General features: G+C 38.0%; 1 protein-coding gene across 1 annotated transcript; it reads right to left on the minus strand.

Moving 5' to 3' along the window:
- Nucleotides 1-2030: 2030 nt before the first annotated feature.
- Nucleotides 2031-13274, minus strand: C1d (C1D nuclear receptor corepressor). Its single transcript, XM_028777769.1, has 5 exons — nucleotides 13215-13274; nucleotides 7581-7727; nucleotides 6521-6587; nucleotides 6158-6213; nucleotides 2031-3648 (listed from the first exon to the last, which is right to left on the minus strand). Exons 2-5 carry the CDS (start codon nucleotides 7716-7718, stop codon nucleotides 3484-3486), a joined length of 426 nt encoding a protein of 141 aa, XP_028633602.1. The 5' UTR covers nucleotides 7719-7727; nucleotides 13215-13274; the 3' UTR covers nucleotides 2031-3483.
- Between the last annotated feature and the right edge of the window lie 1399 nt (nucleotides 13275-14673).

A 14673-nucleotide genomic window follows, 5' to 3' on the forward strand; every position in this document is an offset into this window, starting at 1 on the left:
TTCCACCTTTTAAGAATCAGGGTCTGGAGAGATGGCTCAGTGCCTAAGATCACACTCCAGTCTTGGAGACCATACAAATTCAGCTCCCAGCAACACATGGCTGCTCACTACTTACTCTCTCCAGTTTCAGGGGATCCAACACCCTCTTCTGGCCTATTCAGGCACTGTGCACATGATACCCATACATGCATGCAGGCAAAACACTCACACAGATAAAATAAAAATAAATCATAATGAACCAGAAACTGACTTCGATGTGGTAGCATCCTCCTGTCCTTAGCATTTGAGAGGCAGTGGCAGAAGGTTTTTCTGACTGTGAAGCCAGCCTGATCTTCACAGTGAGTTATAGAACAGCTAGGGCTACAAAGTGAGAACTTGTCAAGAAAGAAAATGAAAGAGAAGCAGAGAAAGAGAAGAGAGCAAAGGGAAGGAAAAAGGAGGGGGAGGGGAGAGAGGAGGGAAGGAGAGAGGAGAGAAGGGAAGAAGGGGAGGGAACGAACACCCAGAACTGGCCAGGTCTTGGCAGGGAGACAGATGCGGTTACAAGTTAAAAGTCTACAGCTTTACTGTAGCTGCCCCTTTCATTGTTGATAGCTTCACTACTTTGGGATATATTTTAAATTGTGCTATAACTGAGGATGGAGTGTTTGCTAGCATGCCTAAAGGCCTGGTTCATTACCCAATATGGGGGTGGGGGGTGAGGAAAAAGAAAAGAGAGAAGAGAGAGGAGAAACAAATTTGTCTACTTTAACTTTGTGTAAAGACACAACTGTAAGATACTTATTAACTAAACTTACAGTTTGTAGTTCCAAAACTCAAGTCTTAGATTAGAATGCAAGGAAAGAATGTTCACATCAGTAAAGTATATCCACTGTTCATCCATACAAGCCAGGATGCTACTGAGATCACTAGGAAGAGCAACTGAAACATCTGGACACTGTCAAGATCATTAGGAGAGCCACTGAAGCTTAGTCACTCTACTGTGAGGGTCAGTGCTTCTTTTGTTTCCTGTTGTTTAACAGTGTTCAGAATCATGACCCAAATCTTTCTCAGGAACACTTTGAAAAATCACAAGCTCTGGAAATTTTGTTATATTAAACTTTAATGTAATAGAATCATAAATGATCAATCCCAACGTATTTTTTCAATAACTTACTTAAGAAAAAGTGTCTACCTTCAGTACACTGTCCATTTTTTAAGTACAAGGTTCTAAACAATTTTAAAAGTTGTAGTGTGTCCACTTTAGTAACTCAAGTAGATTTTTATCTACTTGATCTTCAGTTTCTTAAACACCCATCTACTAGATATGACCAAATTCCAGAAATGTAAACCATGATTTCATCTTTAAAATTTTACTTAACATGTTCTACCTCCCACTCTGTATCTATGAACAAGAAATTTTTATTTAAAATATTAAAAGATTTCATTTAGATCAATGTCTACACATCTGCAATTCCTCCACTGTGTTGATTCCCGAGATTAATAAAACATGCAACTAACACCTACCTTACAGAACAGCATTACTTGGAATAAATGGTTACCAATAACTAGTCTACACTTAATAAACGAACCCACCACCTTGTACAGTTCTGGCTAAGGCCAGTGAGGGTAACCTCCTATAGTTTCTGGGAACTCTGAAATACTGAACTGAACTAAGATGATTGTTCCACAACGGTTAAGAAAAACAGCACAAGGGCTACAGACAACATCTCTGAAACCTAGAACTGAGCATAGTGCTTGGCAATATGGACGTCAGTGGGTTTACCTGTGGGACAGATAACCTAATAAACTGTCACAGCTCCTTGGTATGGTGTAATAATTATTTCAAATTCTATGTAATAAAATAGAATAGACTGCCAGGTGGTGGCGGCACACACCTTTAATCCCAGCACTTGGGAGGCAGAGGCAGGCGGATTTCTGAGTTCGAGAGTTCGAGGCCAGCCTGGTCTACAGAGTGAGTTCCAGGACAGCCAGGGCTATACAGAGAAACCCTGTCTTGAAAAACCAAAAAAAAATAAAATAAAATAAAATAAACTACAAATCTTTTATTTCTGCAAATACATGCTAAAAGAAAGAGTTAAGAACATACAATTTAGTGTGACATGAAGCTGAACTTTCGAAAACAAATACTTTGGTTAATGATTTTCTGCAATTGTGAAAATTTTAATTTAAAAGTTCTTTTCTTTATGAAATTTAAAAAGAGAAATACAAGACACAAGTTTCTTTGCAGTGAATAACATTAAAATGCATTTTACAGTTATCTTTATAAAGCACGTCTTTCTCTAATGAAGCTACGTTGAAACATTACGAGTGAAATAACTACAAATGCTCACAAGTGCTTTCACTTCACAAACTATCTGATATCAGAGCTGAGACTTTCTGCATCTATTGACTGACTCACTCTTTATGAATCACAGATTTCAGCATGCCTTACAAACTCCATTGTAATTTCAGACCACTTCCAATATCTGCTAGATAATCAGGAAATTCATATATTCAAAGTTAGTTATGGAAAATTAATCACAATTTTAACAACTCTAATTCTCAAAACCAAAAAGCCCTTGGCTCTCCTTGGCATTCCCACACATGACAATGTGGGCCTAGAGAAGCACGGTTAGATGAGCTCCGACACTAAGAGGTTTAATAAGTGGAACTCATCAAGACAGACACTCTGGAAATATAAATCAGAATGTAAACAGAATTTGATTACTCCCATGCCTGAGGGGCAGTATTTAATAAAGAAGATGGTTCAAAACATCCACATGGCTTAGGAAATACTTAGTCAGAAAGAGTCTAAGAGCAAGACCAAGAGAACAGAGGGCCATGACTCATAAACATTCTCTACTGTGGAGCTGCTCACCGCTGCTCATCTGGAGGGCATGTTCACTCACGCAGTGAACAGCAAGAAGCCAGTGAGCTACACAGCTACAATATTTATTAAAAGGGAATCAAGCCAAAGCCAGCCAGGACATACAACCTTATTTTCCATCAGCGTTAATGAGAATTATTTTATTTTAAATGGAACATGAAGAATTACAGTACAGCCTTAAGGTTTCAATTTTAAAAAATCACAGAAACATGTTGCACTAAGTGAACAGAAAACAGAGTGAGTATTTAAGTCACTGCATTTCTCATCATTGCTGAAAACAGATGTCCTTATCACTCCAGTCTACAGACAGCACACTTCATAGTACCATTATTCACTTAAAACACTACAAATGTTTAGAAAGAACATTTGGATTTCACAATTGCTTATAGAATATCTTTCAATATTAAAAACATCATGATGCTTTATATGAAAATCAATAAAGACAACTTAATCTTTCTCAGCAAAAAAAAAGATTCAGTATCACAAATTTAATGTGTAAATTTATACATGAATTCAAAAAGGAATCCATTTAAACACTGCATGGTCACATAACTATACTGTAAACTGATAAAAATGATGTACTTTTTGAAAACACGTACATCAAAACCAAAAGATCAGTGTTTACTCTTCCCTTTATTGGCCACTTTTGGTGTGTTTTTTGGTTTGGGTTCCCAGAGCGCGTTTTTGACAAATCTCGAAGCAGCACCTCTGTCCAGCTTGGCAGCCTTCTTCTTGTCTGTTATTTCTTTGACTCTGTTCATGTAGACTCTGATTCTTTCCTTAGAAAGAAGAATAAAAGGCAGTCATTTCTGGAGCTGTTCTGCATTGCCACCTTTATCATGTGCTTTCTCAGTGACAATCAACAGTGAGGCATTACTGTCTGTTTTTAAGTCCAGGGCACTAGTGAGTGCAAATGCACAGGATAAACATGCCCCATGCTTTCCTGGACAGTCTAAGAGAAGCATGCATTTTATTTTAAAGTCCTTTCAGTAGACATGGGGGTGCATTCCAAAATCCCAGCACTCAGAGAGCAGAGGCAAGACTTCAAGGTCAGCCAGTCTGAAGCCAGCCTGGGCTGCACAAGACACTGTCTTAAAAGAACAATGACAACCAACCAAACATTTTAGAAGTGTTCTGAACTCTTCCAGAGACAAGTTTACACTAGAATATCACTACAACAACAAACAATAACTCGTTTATATATGGTTCTATTGTTTTAATCAACATTTTAACCTAAATTCTCAATTTAACTGTTTGTACCTGAAGAGTAAATTCTAAATCTGAGTTCTCCTACACTTGTCCCAACAAATTAACCTCTCCCATCATTTTTCTAAACAGAAAATGGGTGGGGGAGTATTTATATCTATTTTATGTTACTGCTGAGTCTCATATTAAAATAGGCAAAATAAAAATATGAAATCTTTTATTCAATTTCATAATTTTAACTGATAAGTATGTAAAAAATAAAATATACAGACTTTAAAGTTAGAAACACAGTAGACTTCTGGAGCACTTTGAATCTCCTGAGAGTATCCTTCACAATAAATAACTCGTACACTTCAAATGGCGAAATACAGGTGATGAAAACCAGAATACAGTCAATGACTGATCACTGCTTAGGAACAAACCAGTTTCATTAAAGTAAAGCAGGCATGTGAACATAAACAGTAAAATACAGAACCTTACAATTGCTTCATTATCAAAACCGAACTGCTCCTGTAAAACCTCTCCTGTGAAGGTGGAGACAATGGCAGCACTTGCACCGGGCTCTGCCTAGGGGACCCTGCCCTGCTACTGCTCTGCCTACGAGCACCCACGCAGCTCCTCCCTCTTTTCTAGTCTGTCAGCCTTGTCCTCCCTTCACCATTAAGACTGGACAATTTACCCACAGACTCCAACTCACTCTATCTGCTCTTTTTCTCCATAAAATGCTTTTTCAGCATCCTGCATAGTCAAGATGCACAGTGTTTACCTTATTACGGTTACTGTGTTTCCCTTCACTCCAAGAGTGGTATCTGCCATATCTCTCAGCTTTTTCTCTGAGGCATCATCACTTGAAAACAATGCCTGGTCCTTAGTAGGCATTCAAATACCACCAAATGAATAAGGTGACTGTTTTCCCATTTGTAATACATGACAAATAACAAATCGATTTCCTCTAATTCTGCAATCAATTAGTAATGTCTGTCACAAGGTCAAAAAAGGGAATAAATGCCTTTTATTTGCCAATCCTTATCCAGAAAATTAATGTGCTCTCCATAAAGTAGATTCTGAAGAAGAATGAAGATAAATGATCTTATCTTTTTGTAAACACAATATTGAGTACTCCTTGTGTTGAAACTAATTTCATGAGAGGACACTATGAGAAAACTAGACACATAACCTGAACTTCTTAAAGCCAACTGCACAGGTAACTGCTCTTAAAATTTTTTTCACAACTGTTAAACATAAATTTATTTATTCCTCAAGAACTTTAATAGAAGAAAATACCCTAGTCTATACATTTTTGTTACATATTTTACATTAGAAATGAAGATGCCTGGATTACTCATTTTAAGTAAATTACCTATGCTTTACTAAGATGTAACTAACACACATTACTGGCTACTATAAGACTTGAAAACAAAGATATAGTTTCATGTGTTTCACATATACATGTATATTATGTTTTATGTGCATAAATAATAAATTTATTAAAACTCTTATTCATAAAGCCAAGTCAATAAGGTAACTATAAGTTTGATTTCTATTTTCTCCTTCCAATTGGATGATTTGATTTAATATTTGAAGTCAGCAAAAAGTCCAAGATATTAGATCTTATTTAGTGTACTTATACATCTAAATGGAATACAGAGACAAACCTAGAATATTTATTACAGGTTGTAAATATGTCATTGATGCAGAATTACTGGACAGTATACATATGGCTGGTGCCAAAAAAGCTTTTAGCTTTGTTGCTGAACTGAATTCTTTACTGCTGAGAAAATGAGTTAATGGAGAAATTGAAAAGGTAGGAACGAAATTTCCCCATCTCTGCTAGTAAATCAACTGGAATACACTTTTAAGAATTGTGTAAGAGTTTTTTTTTTTTCCTTAAGTAGCCCTGGAGATGAATAAAATTTGAAGAATTTATAGGAAAAATAATATGAAAGTTATAACTAATTACGAGGATGATGCCACTCTGCTCTACTTCTGATCTCCGTAATGATCAGCATGATAATGGCTGTGTGGCTGACACCAGAGGTACGCAGCAGACATAAAAATAGGGAGGAATCACCGGCATCTTACCAACTCCTGCTTCACTGGATGCTCCTTGGGATTAACTCCCTGAGTTGCCAAGTAAACTGTAAAAGAAAGACTTCATGAAATAAAGTGGTGATATAAGACTGAGTGTCATAATAAAAGAAATCCTAGTTATTCAAAAAAGGCAAATTGCATAGTTAGTTCAATTTCAAATTATCTACCCTGTATGAAATATTAAACTATGTGTAGCTTACAGGCATCATGCATTCTGATGTAAATGAAAAAAAAAAACATATGACCAATAAGATACTATAAAAGACAATTCTATATTAACTGCTAGTTCTTAAAAATAAATCACCTTTGACACAATAATATACTTTCTAATAAACTATAAAGTAACATACATACCCCAAAACATTGAATTTAAGGTGTATGCAGAAACTAAATCCACCTTTGCTTGTTCCAGTGGGTCCAACTAGAAAAACAGAAGAGAGACAAGAAGATGAAAGATACACACAAACTTTGTAAACCAACAGATGACACCTAAGTTTCCAACTACAAGACAGTAAAGCATGTTTTTCTCACTTCCTATAATTCAATAATAAAAGTGATTTAGAAATAATTTGCACAAAGTTTTCTTAACCAGTGATTCTTTTTGTTTGTATCTGAAACTATATTTTAAATACCACCTACACACTCCTGAATACCCTTCTCGGCTCTTCTTCCAATTCGTAGCCTCTTTTTTCATTAATATGTACAAACATCCAAATATAACAAGTGATTTATTTTTTGCTAAAAAAAAAAAAAGAAAGAAAGAAAAAGAAAAAACCTGCTTCTGGATATCATTTTTGATGAAACAAGAAATTTGTAGCCAGGCAGTGGTGGCGCACGCCTTTAATCCCAGCACCAGCCTGGTCTACAGAGTAAGTTCCAGGACAGCCAGGGCTACACAGAGAAACCCTATCTCGAAAAACCAAAAAAAAGAAAAAGAAAAGAAGAAAAAAAAGGAAAAAAGAAAGAAATTTGTAAATCCAAGAAAAAAAAATTCTAAATTATATCAATTTCAGATTTACAATCTAGACTTTCATATCAAAAGTAATTATTCAACATAAGCATTGTATATGACTCACTTATATATAAGAAGCACAATGAAATGCTTAGGCAATTCTAAAAACAGAAAAAACAATTTAATTATTGTCCTTGTACTGCAGTGTTTCCAGAAACTCTGATAATATCATTATAATACATAAAACATCAAAGATAGAATCTGTCAAAAAGAACATGAGTGTGCCTTGCTTTCAAAGTCAAATTCCCGAAGCGGAAGCTTTGTAGGATGTTCTGGCTAAATTCACTCCAACACTCCTTCACCTAAAACTCCAGCAGGAAGACATGGCCAGTGCTAAATGACCATTTCTTCCTAACGTGCTGTCTTATGAAATTCATCTGAAGGTTGTAGACTTTAATATACCTTCTGCAACAACTCGTTTCTAGAAACAGACATCATGGTCTTCAGCATGTCATCCACAGCACCCAGGGAGCTCTCCAGGGCTGTTAAAGACTCATGAATTTCTACGGGATAGTCTTCATTCATTTCTTCACCTGCCATTGTGACCAACTGGAAAACAAACAAACAAACAAAAAAACAACTCTCAGAATTCATATTGGAGACAGAGCTTTAGAAAGAAAATGACAAGAACATTGACTTCTGAGTAGGGTAAGCCAGTGAATCTTAACATGCAAATCTAGAGGGGCCACCTCCCAGCCTCCCTTCCTAAAATGCATGGGGAAAAGGGGAGAATCCACACCAGCCTCTCATCAAGCCTGGAGACTCACAGCTCCAACAACATAATCACAACACTGCATATCAAGCTAAGTCCGCGTCCAACCGGATTCAAAGGTACATGCACTTGGAAAGTAAAGTAAGAGGGTTAGATCTGGGGGCCCTTAGGTATAGGCAAGTTCAAGGCCAGTCTCTACTCCAGGAGACACCATCTCAGAAATAAAAATAAATGAGGGGGTACATTTCTTAAAGCATTCTATTGAACAAAGATTTTTAAAAATGAAAGTCTGATAAATACATCCTGTAATCTCTACTGGAGAACTCAAAAAATTTAAATTTTATTTAGCTTTTTAAAATTTAGGTGTTTTTCTGACCATTCCTTCTATTAAACTTACAAAAAAAAAAAAACCTAGAAATCCTAGCTATAAAAAAAATCTTTATTAACTAACACTAAAATTACTTTTCAAGTGCAAATTCCTATATGACTTTACAGTCCTTACAGTCCTTAAGCGCTTTAGTAATAGCTGAACGGCAGGAGTTAAGGGCTGTTAATGGAAGCGGACACTTGAGTTTTCAGTGTTGCTTGAACACTGACTCTGTTACCTTGGATAAATCACCCAATCTCTCCGTGGGCTTCAAATATTTTATTCTAGTTGGCCCAATTATCTGTAACATTCATTATCAAAATTAAGAATAATTCTGTTGTGTATGAAATTGTAGGTATATAATGTCACTTAAGCACACAGTGGTGTAATCATCTAACAGCATGAACCTATTGTAGAAAGGTAGTCTTCATAGGTAACAAACCAGGAAGTTACATAGAGCACTATAATGAAGGTAGACAGTGGTTAAGTCGCATACTGAATCTCAGAGTAGATTCAGTTCATGCAGTATCCTACAGTATCACTGCACAGTTGCTGATTCATAAATCTAACATAGTCAACAAAGGCTGAAATTTCAGATCATTTGATTATATTACAAATGGCCTTCTTTAAAACAGTCTAAATTCACCGGTTGAGGGGCGGGAAGCAGAGCAGGGTTGGTGCTTGGCAATTGAACCAAGGGCTAAGTATGTGCCCTACTTCTAAGCTATACTTCCAGCCTCAAAATATAATTTCCTCCATGTTAATATGATTTTTAAAATGTATCCATGTGAAAACATATGGATCAGGTCTAAATCCAAATAAAATATATCTGCCACACAAAGGAAAACAGAGCCTCTGCAAATCAATTTAACAAACAAGCAGAAACTATACATAACTCCCCCCAAAACGGTAACCAGCCGTTTACAAAAGAATCCAAGTAACAAATAAACTTAAAACCATTCAACTTCACCAAAGAAACCACAACAACAAGATACCATTTCTCATCTAACGTAAACAGAGGAGGCCACCAACAGGCCATTTTCACCATTAGCAGTTTGATTTAATTGAGCATTTTCTGAATTTAATATTCCACTTCAAAATCCATAAATTTACTTCTCAGAAACATAATTTTCATGTAACATAAAGTTAACAGACATCTACTACAATATTTTTCAAAGACAAGAACAGCCTGCGTGCCTATTAATATAGACAGATTAAATAAATTATGATATATCCACCCAATAAAGTACTCTGTAGTAGGGAAAAGCACTGACATACAGTCTTAAAAGATCCCTAAAATATGTCAGGAAGTGAAAATTATAGAGCAGCACAAAAAGTATATCTCTCTAACTTCTTTCCTTAAAACTTTAATGTCCACAATGCATTTCATTATGATGCAGCCATGTGTGGGCATCACTGCAATCTCCTTGTACCATCCCACCCTCATATTTCCTTCTCTTCATTTAAGAAAACAACCTGAGTCAGGGATATGCTTCCTGTGTGGCATGGGTATGATTCATGGATAGTCCCATGCCATGCTGTGGTCCTCAGTTCATGACACCCTTGGGAGACAGCAAAACCTTTAACATGGTTAAGAAGTCCTGCCTTTAAGAGGTAAGACAGGGTTGGCAGTTTCATGGTCATATTGGGGTGGGGGAAGTTCAAGAAGACTGTGGACTTTGTGGGTCTCCCTTCCCTTCTCTAGCCCCCCATCCTACCTCTCCCAAAAGCAGCAAGAACAGCCAGCCATGGACTGAAACTTCTAAAATGTGAGCCCAATAAGCCTTTTCTCTTTTTATTTCACCTTTTTGTGGCAGAAAACTAACATGCTTATACATACATGTGAGTTTCTTTAAACATACAAAATAAATTGTTAACTGTAGCTACTTCCAGGAAGGGAACGAGTGGGGAAGTGAGAGAGGACCTTACTGTGCTCTCTGTACTATACTGCAGGAGATTTATGGGGGCAGAATGTAAGTTTGAAATAAGAGCTTCCCTCATGTGTTTGATATTTTGAAAATTACTGGAGATAACAAGCGCTTATTTCCCAGTTCTTAGCAGCTATAATCAAACCATTACTCTTTACCTCTACGACACTCAACGAGCTGAAATGTCTTCTTTTCCCTAGAGTTGAATTTTCTACCAAAATAAAGGTATATTCTTCCTCACTCTCATTGCCTCTAACTGAGATTCCTGTATGGCTACACCGCACAAAAGCTAGTTCAAAGCTGCTGCCACAAATCTAACCTTCTTTTGTGCCTACTAGCCAATTCTCAAGTTTGGAGAATCTTCTTTTCTTTTTTGGTTTTTTGAGACAGGGTTCCTCTGTATAGCCCTGGCTATCCTGGAACTCACTCTGTAGACCAGCCTGGACTTGAACTCAGAAATCCACCTGCCTCTTCCTCCCAAGTGCTGGGATTAAAGGCGTGCACCACCACTGCCAGGCTAAGTTTGGAGAATCTTAACATCATGTCCCAGTTTGGACTTATATAAATTACAAAATCACTACATGAATCCAGAAGGAAATTTATGTAAAAAATTTATATATTTTTTCTCCATTTCTCCAACCTTGTAATTTATATAATTTTTATTGCTAGACTTTTGATTTTTTTTATATATATATATATATATATACATATATGTGTGTGTGTATATATATATATATATATATGCTGTTTTTATCTCTATAGTAGTTAGAGGTCCACACAGTTACCAAATTGCTGACAGAAAGAAAATCCAACATATACTTAATTGACTTTTAGTATAAGAGACAAATTTGCAGGTTCTGCACCATAATTCTATTCCTATAATTATATTTTACACAGCGTTACCTTAGAAAACAATGGTGAAATTTATAAATAAGTTCTCAATACTACTATCTTGGTCAAACAATGATTCTGATAATGCTACCTGTAATCTTCAGAACATACTAGGCTTCCTTTTCTAAAGTGTACTAACCCCTAAAAGCAAAGCACAGGAGTTAAATGGCTAAGTGAATAAAGTGCACGTATGTGCATGCGCACACAAACACATGCAAGACACACACAGAGATACACATCACCAAGCTTGAAGACTAGAATTCAGATCTCCTTTGTGTGGAGGGTGCCAAAACAGCCTAGCTGGGCTGGCTGAAGTCAATGAGTCCCAGCTTCGATGAGAAACCTTACCTCAATAAACAAAGTGGAAAATGATGGAGAAAAATAGCATCCTTGGACCTCTACGCATACACATGCATGTATAGTCACATGCATGAATACCACATATAAACATATATATATATATGTGTACATATATATATATATATATGTATTTAAAAATAAGTCTAACAATAAAAATTATATAAATTACAAGGCTGGAGAAATGGCTCAGCAGTTCAGAGCACTTGTTCATTTTCCAGAGAACTCAACTTTGGTTTCCAGCAGCCAGTTTGGACAGCTCACAAGCATCTGTAGCTCCAGCTCCATGGGATCTGAGTCCTTTTACTGGCCTCTGTTGACACCCACATACATGTGGCAAATACACAGAAAGAGGCACATACACATGAATAGATATATCTCAAAGTACATAAATTACAAGGAGCTGATTAAGACTGGAACCACACTGTAATCAACTTCTATTTCATGCTTACTTCAACATGTTTTTCAAAATAGAAGATAGGAAGCAGCAAAAACATCTTCTCAAAAAATGTGGGGGATGTTTAATACAATTACATCTAAAGTAAAGTTAAAAATACATAAGGTTGTGATGCAAACAAAATAAATATCAATAAAACTCTTAGCTGCACTCCATTAGTAGAATACTCAAAGTATTAGCTCATAATATAGGTTATTGTTTATCAAACTGAAAATAACCAAAAGGTAATTCAATGTAGAATATTTAGGGCCATACACAAAGGGTTAAATGCTTGGAAACAATAGCTACCGTTTACACATAGAATGTTTCTAAGTTAAAAACAAGGGAAAACTGCATCCCTTTAGGTACTGGAAAGCATCTACAACATCTCCGATTTGGAAATTTCATTTCTATTACTTGAAAACAACACCACCAAAAACTGTTCACATTGGCATCTTATCTTGTAACAAAGCAATTCAGTCTATCAATTCCAGGAGTATTGAACTTTTCTAAAGTTGTTATTTATAAATAACACTAGTTACTTATAATAGTGTTATTTATAAATAAACACTAACGTTGACATTTAGTTCTATCTACTCTTAGTCCAAACAGGTTAATAACTACACCACAAACATCTCACTAGGGCAAATACACCTTTCCAAGCCAAAACTAAATTGTAGTCAACACATTTTAAGTCACTAAAACTACCTTCCAACAGAAATTTGAGCCACGATGAATTTTTCCCAGATCACAAAGAAAAATTACTCTTAACATAATCCACTACAGCAGGAAACTGCTGGCCAAGCATCAAATCCTATCATTTGAAACGTAGAGGGAGGCAAATCCTGAATTCGAGGCCAGCCAATTCTACAGATCGAGTTCCAGGACAGCCAGGTACTGTCTACACAGAGAAACCTTGTCTCGGAAAAGTAAAAAATAAAATTAAGGAAACCCTTATTTCAAAAGGGCTAACACTGCCGCCGCAATCATTTCGATCTGGGGCGGAACAGTAAGGGCTGCACGGAAAGTTAATCTTTTCGTCTTCCATTTTGTCTCCGTTTATATTTGGAGTCAGCTAGAAACTGATGGCGTTAAGTGTTTTTCTTGTCGCTTTTCAACCCTTGAAAGGCAACGTAAGCAAAATGAGGAAGAGGATACTGACAGAGAAACCAAATCGAGGCAAAGCCCGAGAGCCGCCATTGACAGGCTCTGGGGACTACGCTAGCAGCGAGAAGCCCCGCTCGGCTCCTCCCAGTCAGCCACAGTATGGACGTGATCCCGGGGTGCGGGAAGAAAGACTGTGACAGGAGCACGACAAGCACCCGAACTCAGTTTTGCACAATACCTCAGTACCGTGGACGCCTGTCTCCGGGAAAGAGGTCGCACGGTGATGACGCCATGACACGCCTTCTTCCTGCTGAGCGTGCGTCGCTCCCGGTCTTGCGCTTGCGTCCTTCAGTCCCGTGGCTTGCCCCGCCTCCTCTGTCCCTCGTGGTGCTAAAGGTCGTTGTCTTTTTTTTTGGGCGGGATGGGGGGGAGTCATTTACTGATACATTTATTTTTAATTATTCATTTACGTTCCAGCCGTTGCCTCCTCTCCCCGTTCCCCACCCAGTTTCTCACACCATTTCCCCCTCCCTCTTGCCTCCGAGGGGGTGCGCCCCTTCATCTCTCCATCCCCCATTCCTGGGGCCTCAAGTCCCTCGAGAATTTGGCGCATCTTCTCTCACTGAAGCCCGACTAGGCAGTCTGCTACATATGTGCTGGGGGGTTCGGGGGGCGCGTTGGACCGGACCAGCTCTTGTATGCTGCCTGGTTGGCGGCTCAGTCTCTGGGAGCTCCCTGGGGTCCAGGTTAATTGAGACTGCTGGTCTTCCTATGGGGGTCACCCTCCCCTTCAACCCATCCCCTAATTCCACCTTAGGGGGTCTCTGACCTCAGTCCAGTGGTTGAGTGTAAGTTATGCTGTTGGTAGGGCCTCTCAGAGGACAGCCATGCTAGACAAAGGACTTAAAGGTCTCCCACCAGGGTGGCAAGCGAAGGGAAGAAGGACCTGGCATCTTGTCTAGATTAGGCTTCTGCAAACTGAATGTTCCTTTACACCTTTGTGCAGGCCTTTGCTTTGATGGAAGCTGGGTCCAGAGGTCTGTGTGCCTCAGATTAATCTTTTGAGGGGATTCCACAGAGAAGTGCCTGATACCTGGTTAGGGGATAGTTAAGAAAATACATGTTTAAAAAAAATTTAAATGGGGATGTAGACATATGCAAAGTACAAAACCAGACTTGTGTTGTTTTGTTTTTCAATGGGTCTCGATGTGTAATATGGCTGGCCTTGAATTCAGGATTACCAGTGCTAGGGCTACAGGCTGTGCCACCATTCCTGTGTTGGATAGTATTATGTCAACTTGACATGAGTCACCTGAGAGGAAGGAATCGCAATTGGGAAAATGCCCCATAACATCAAGTTGTAGGCAGTCCTGTAAGGCATACTCTTAGTGATTGACGGGGGAGGGCCCAGCCAATATGGATGGTGCCACTCCTGGGCTGGTGGTCCTAGGCTGTATAAGAAAACAGGCTAGGCAAGCCAATAAACAGCACCCCTCCAAGGCCTCTGCATCAGCTCCTTCCTCTAGGTTCCTGCCCTGTTTGAGTCTCTGTCCTTACTTCCTTAGAGAAGAACAGTAATATGGACGAGTAAGCCAAATAACCCCCTCCTTCCCCAACTTGCTTTTTGGATATGGTGTTTCCCTGAGGCAGCAGAATCCCTACACTAACAAGATTTTTATTTTTAATGTGTTTCTTCT

This window comes from Grammomys surdaster, unplaced genomic scaffold (genome assembly GCF_004785775.1).
Source record: "Grammomys surdaster isolate TR1022 unplaced genomic scaffold, NIH_TR_1.0 67, whole genome shotgun sequence".
Taxonomy (NCBI): Eukaryota; Metazoa; Chordata; class Mammalia; order Rodentia; family Muridae; genus Grammomys; species Grammomys surdaster.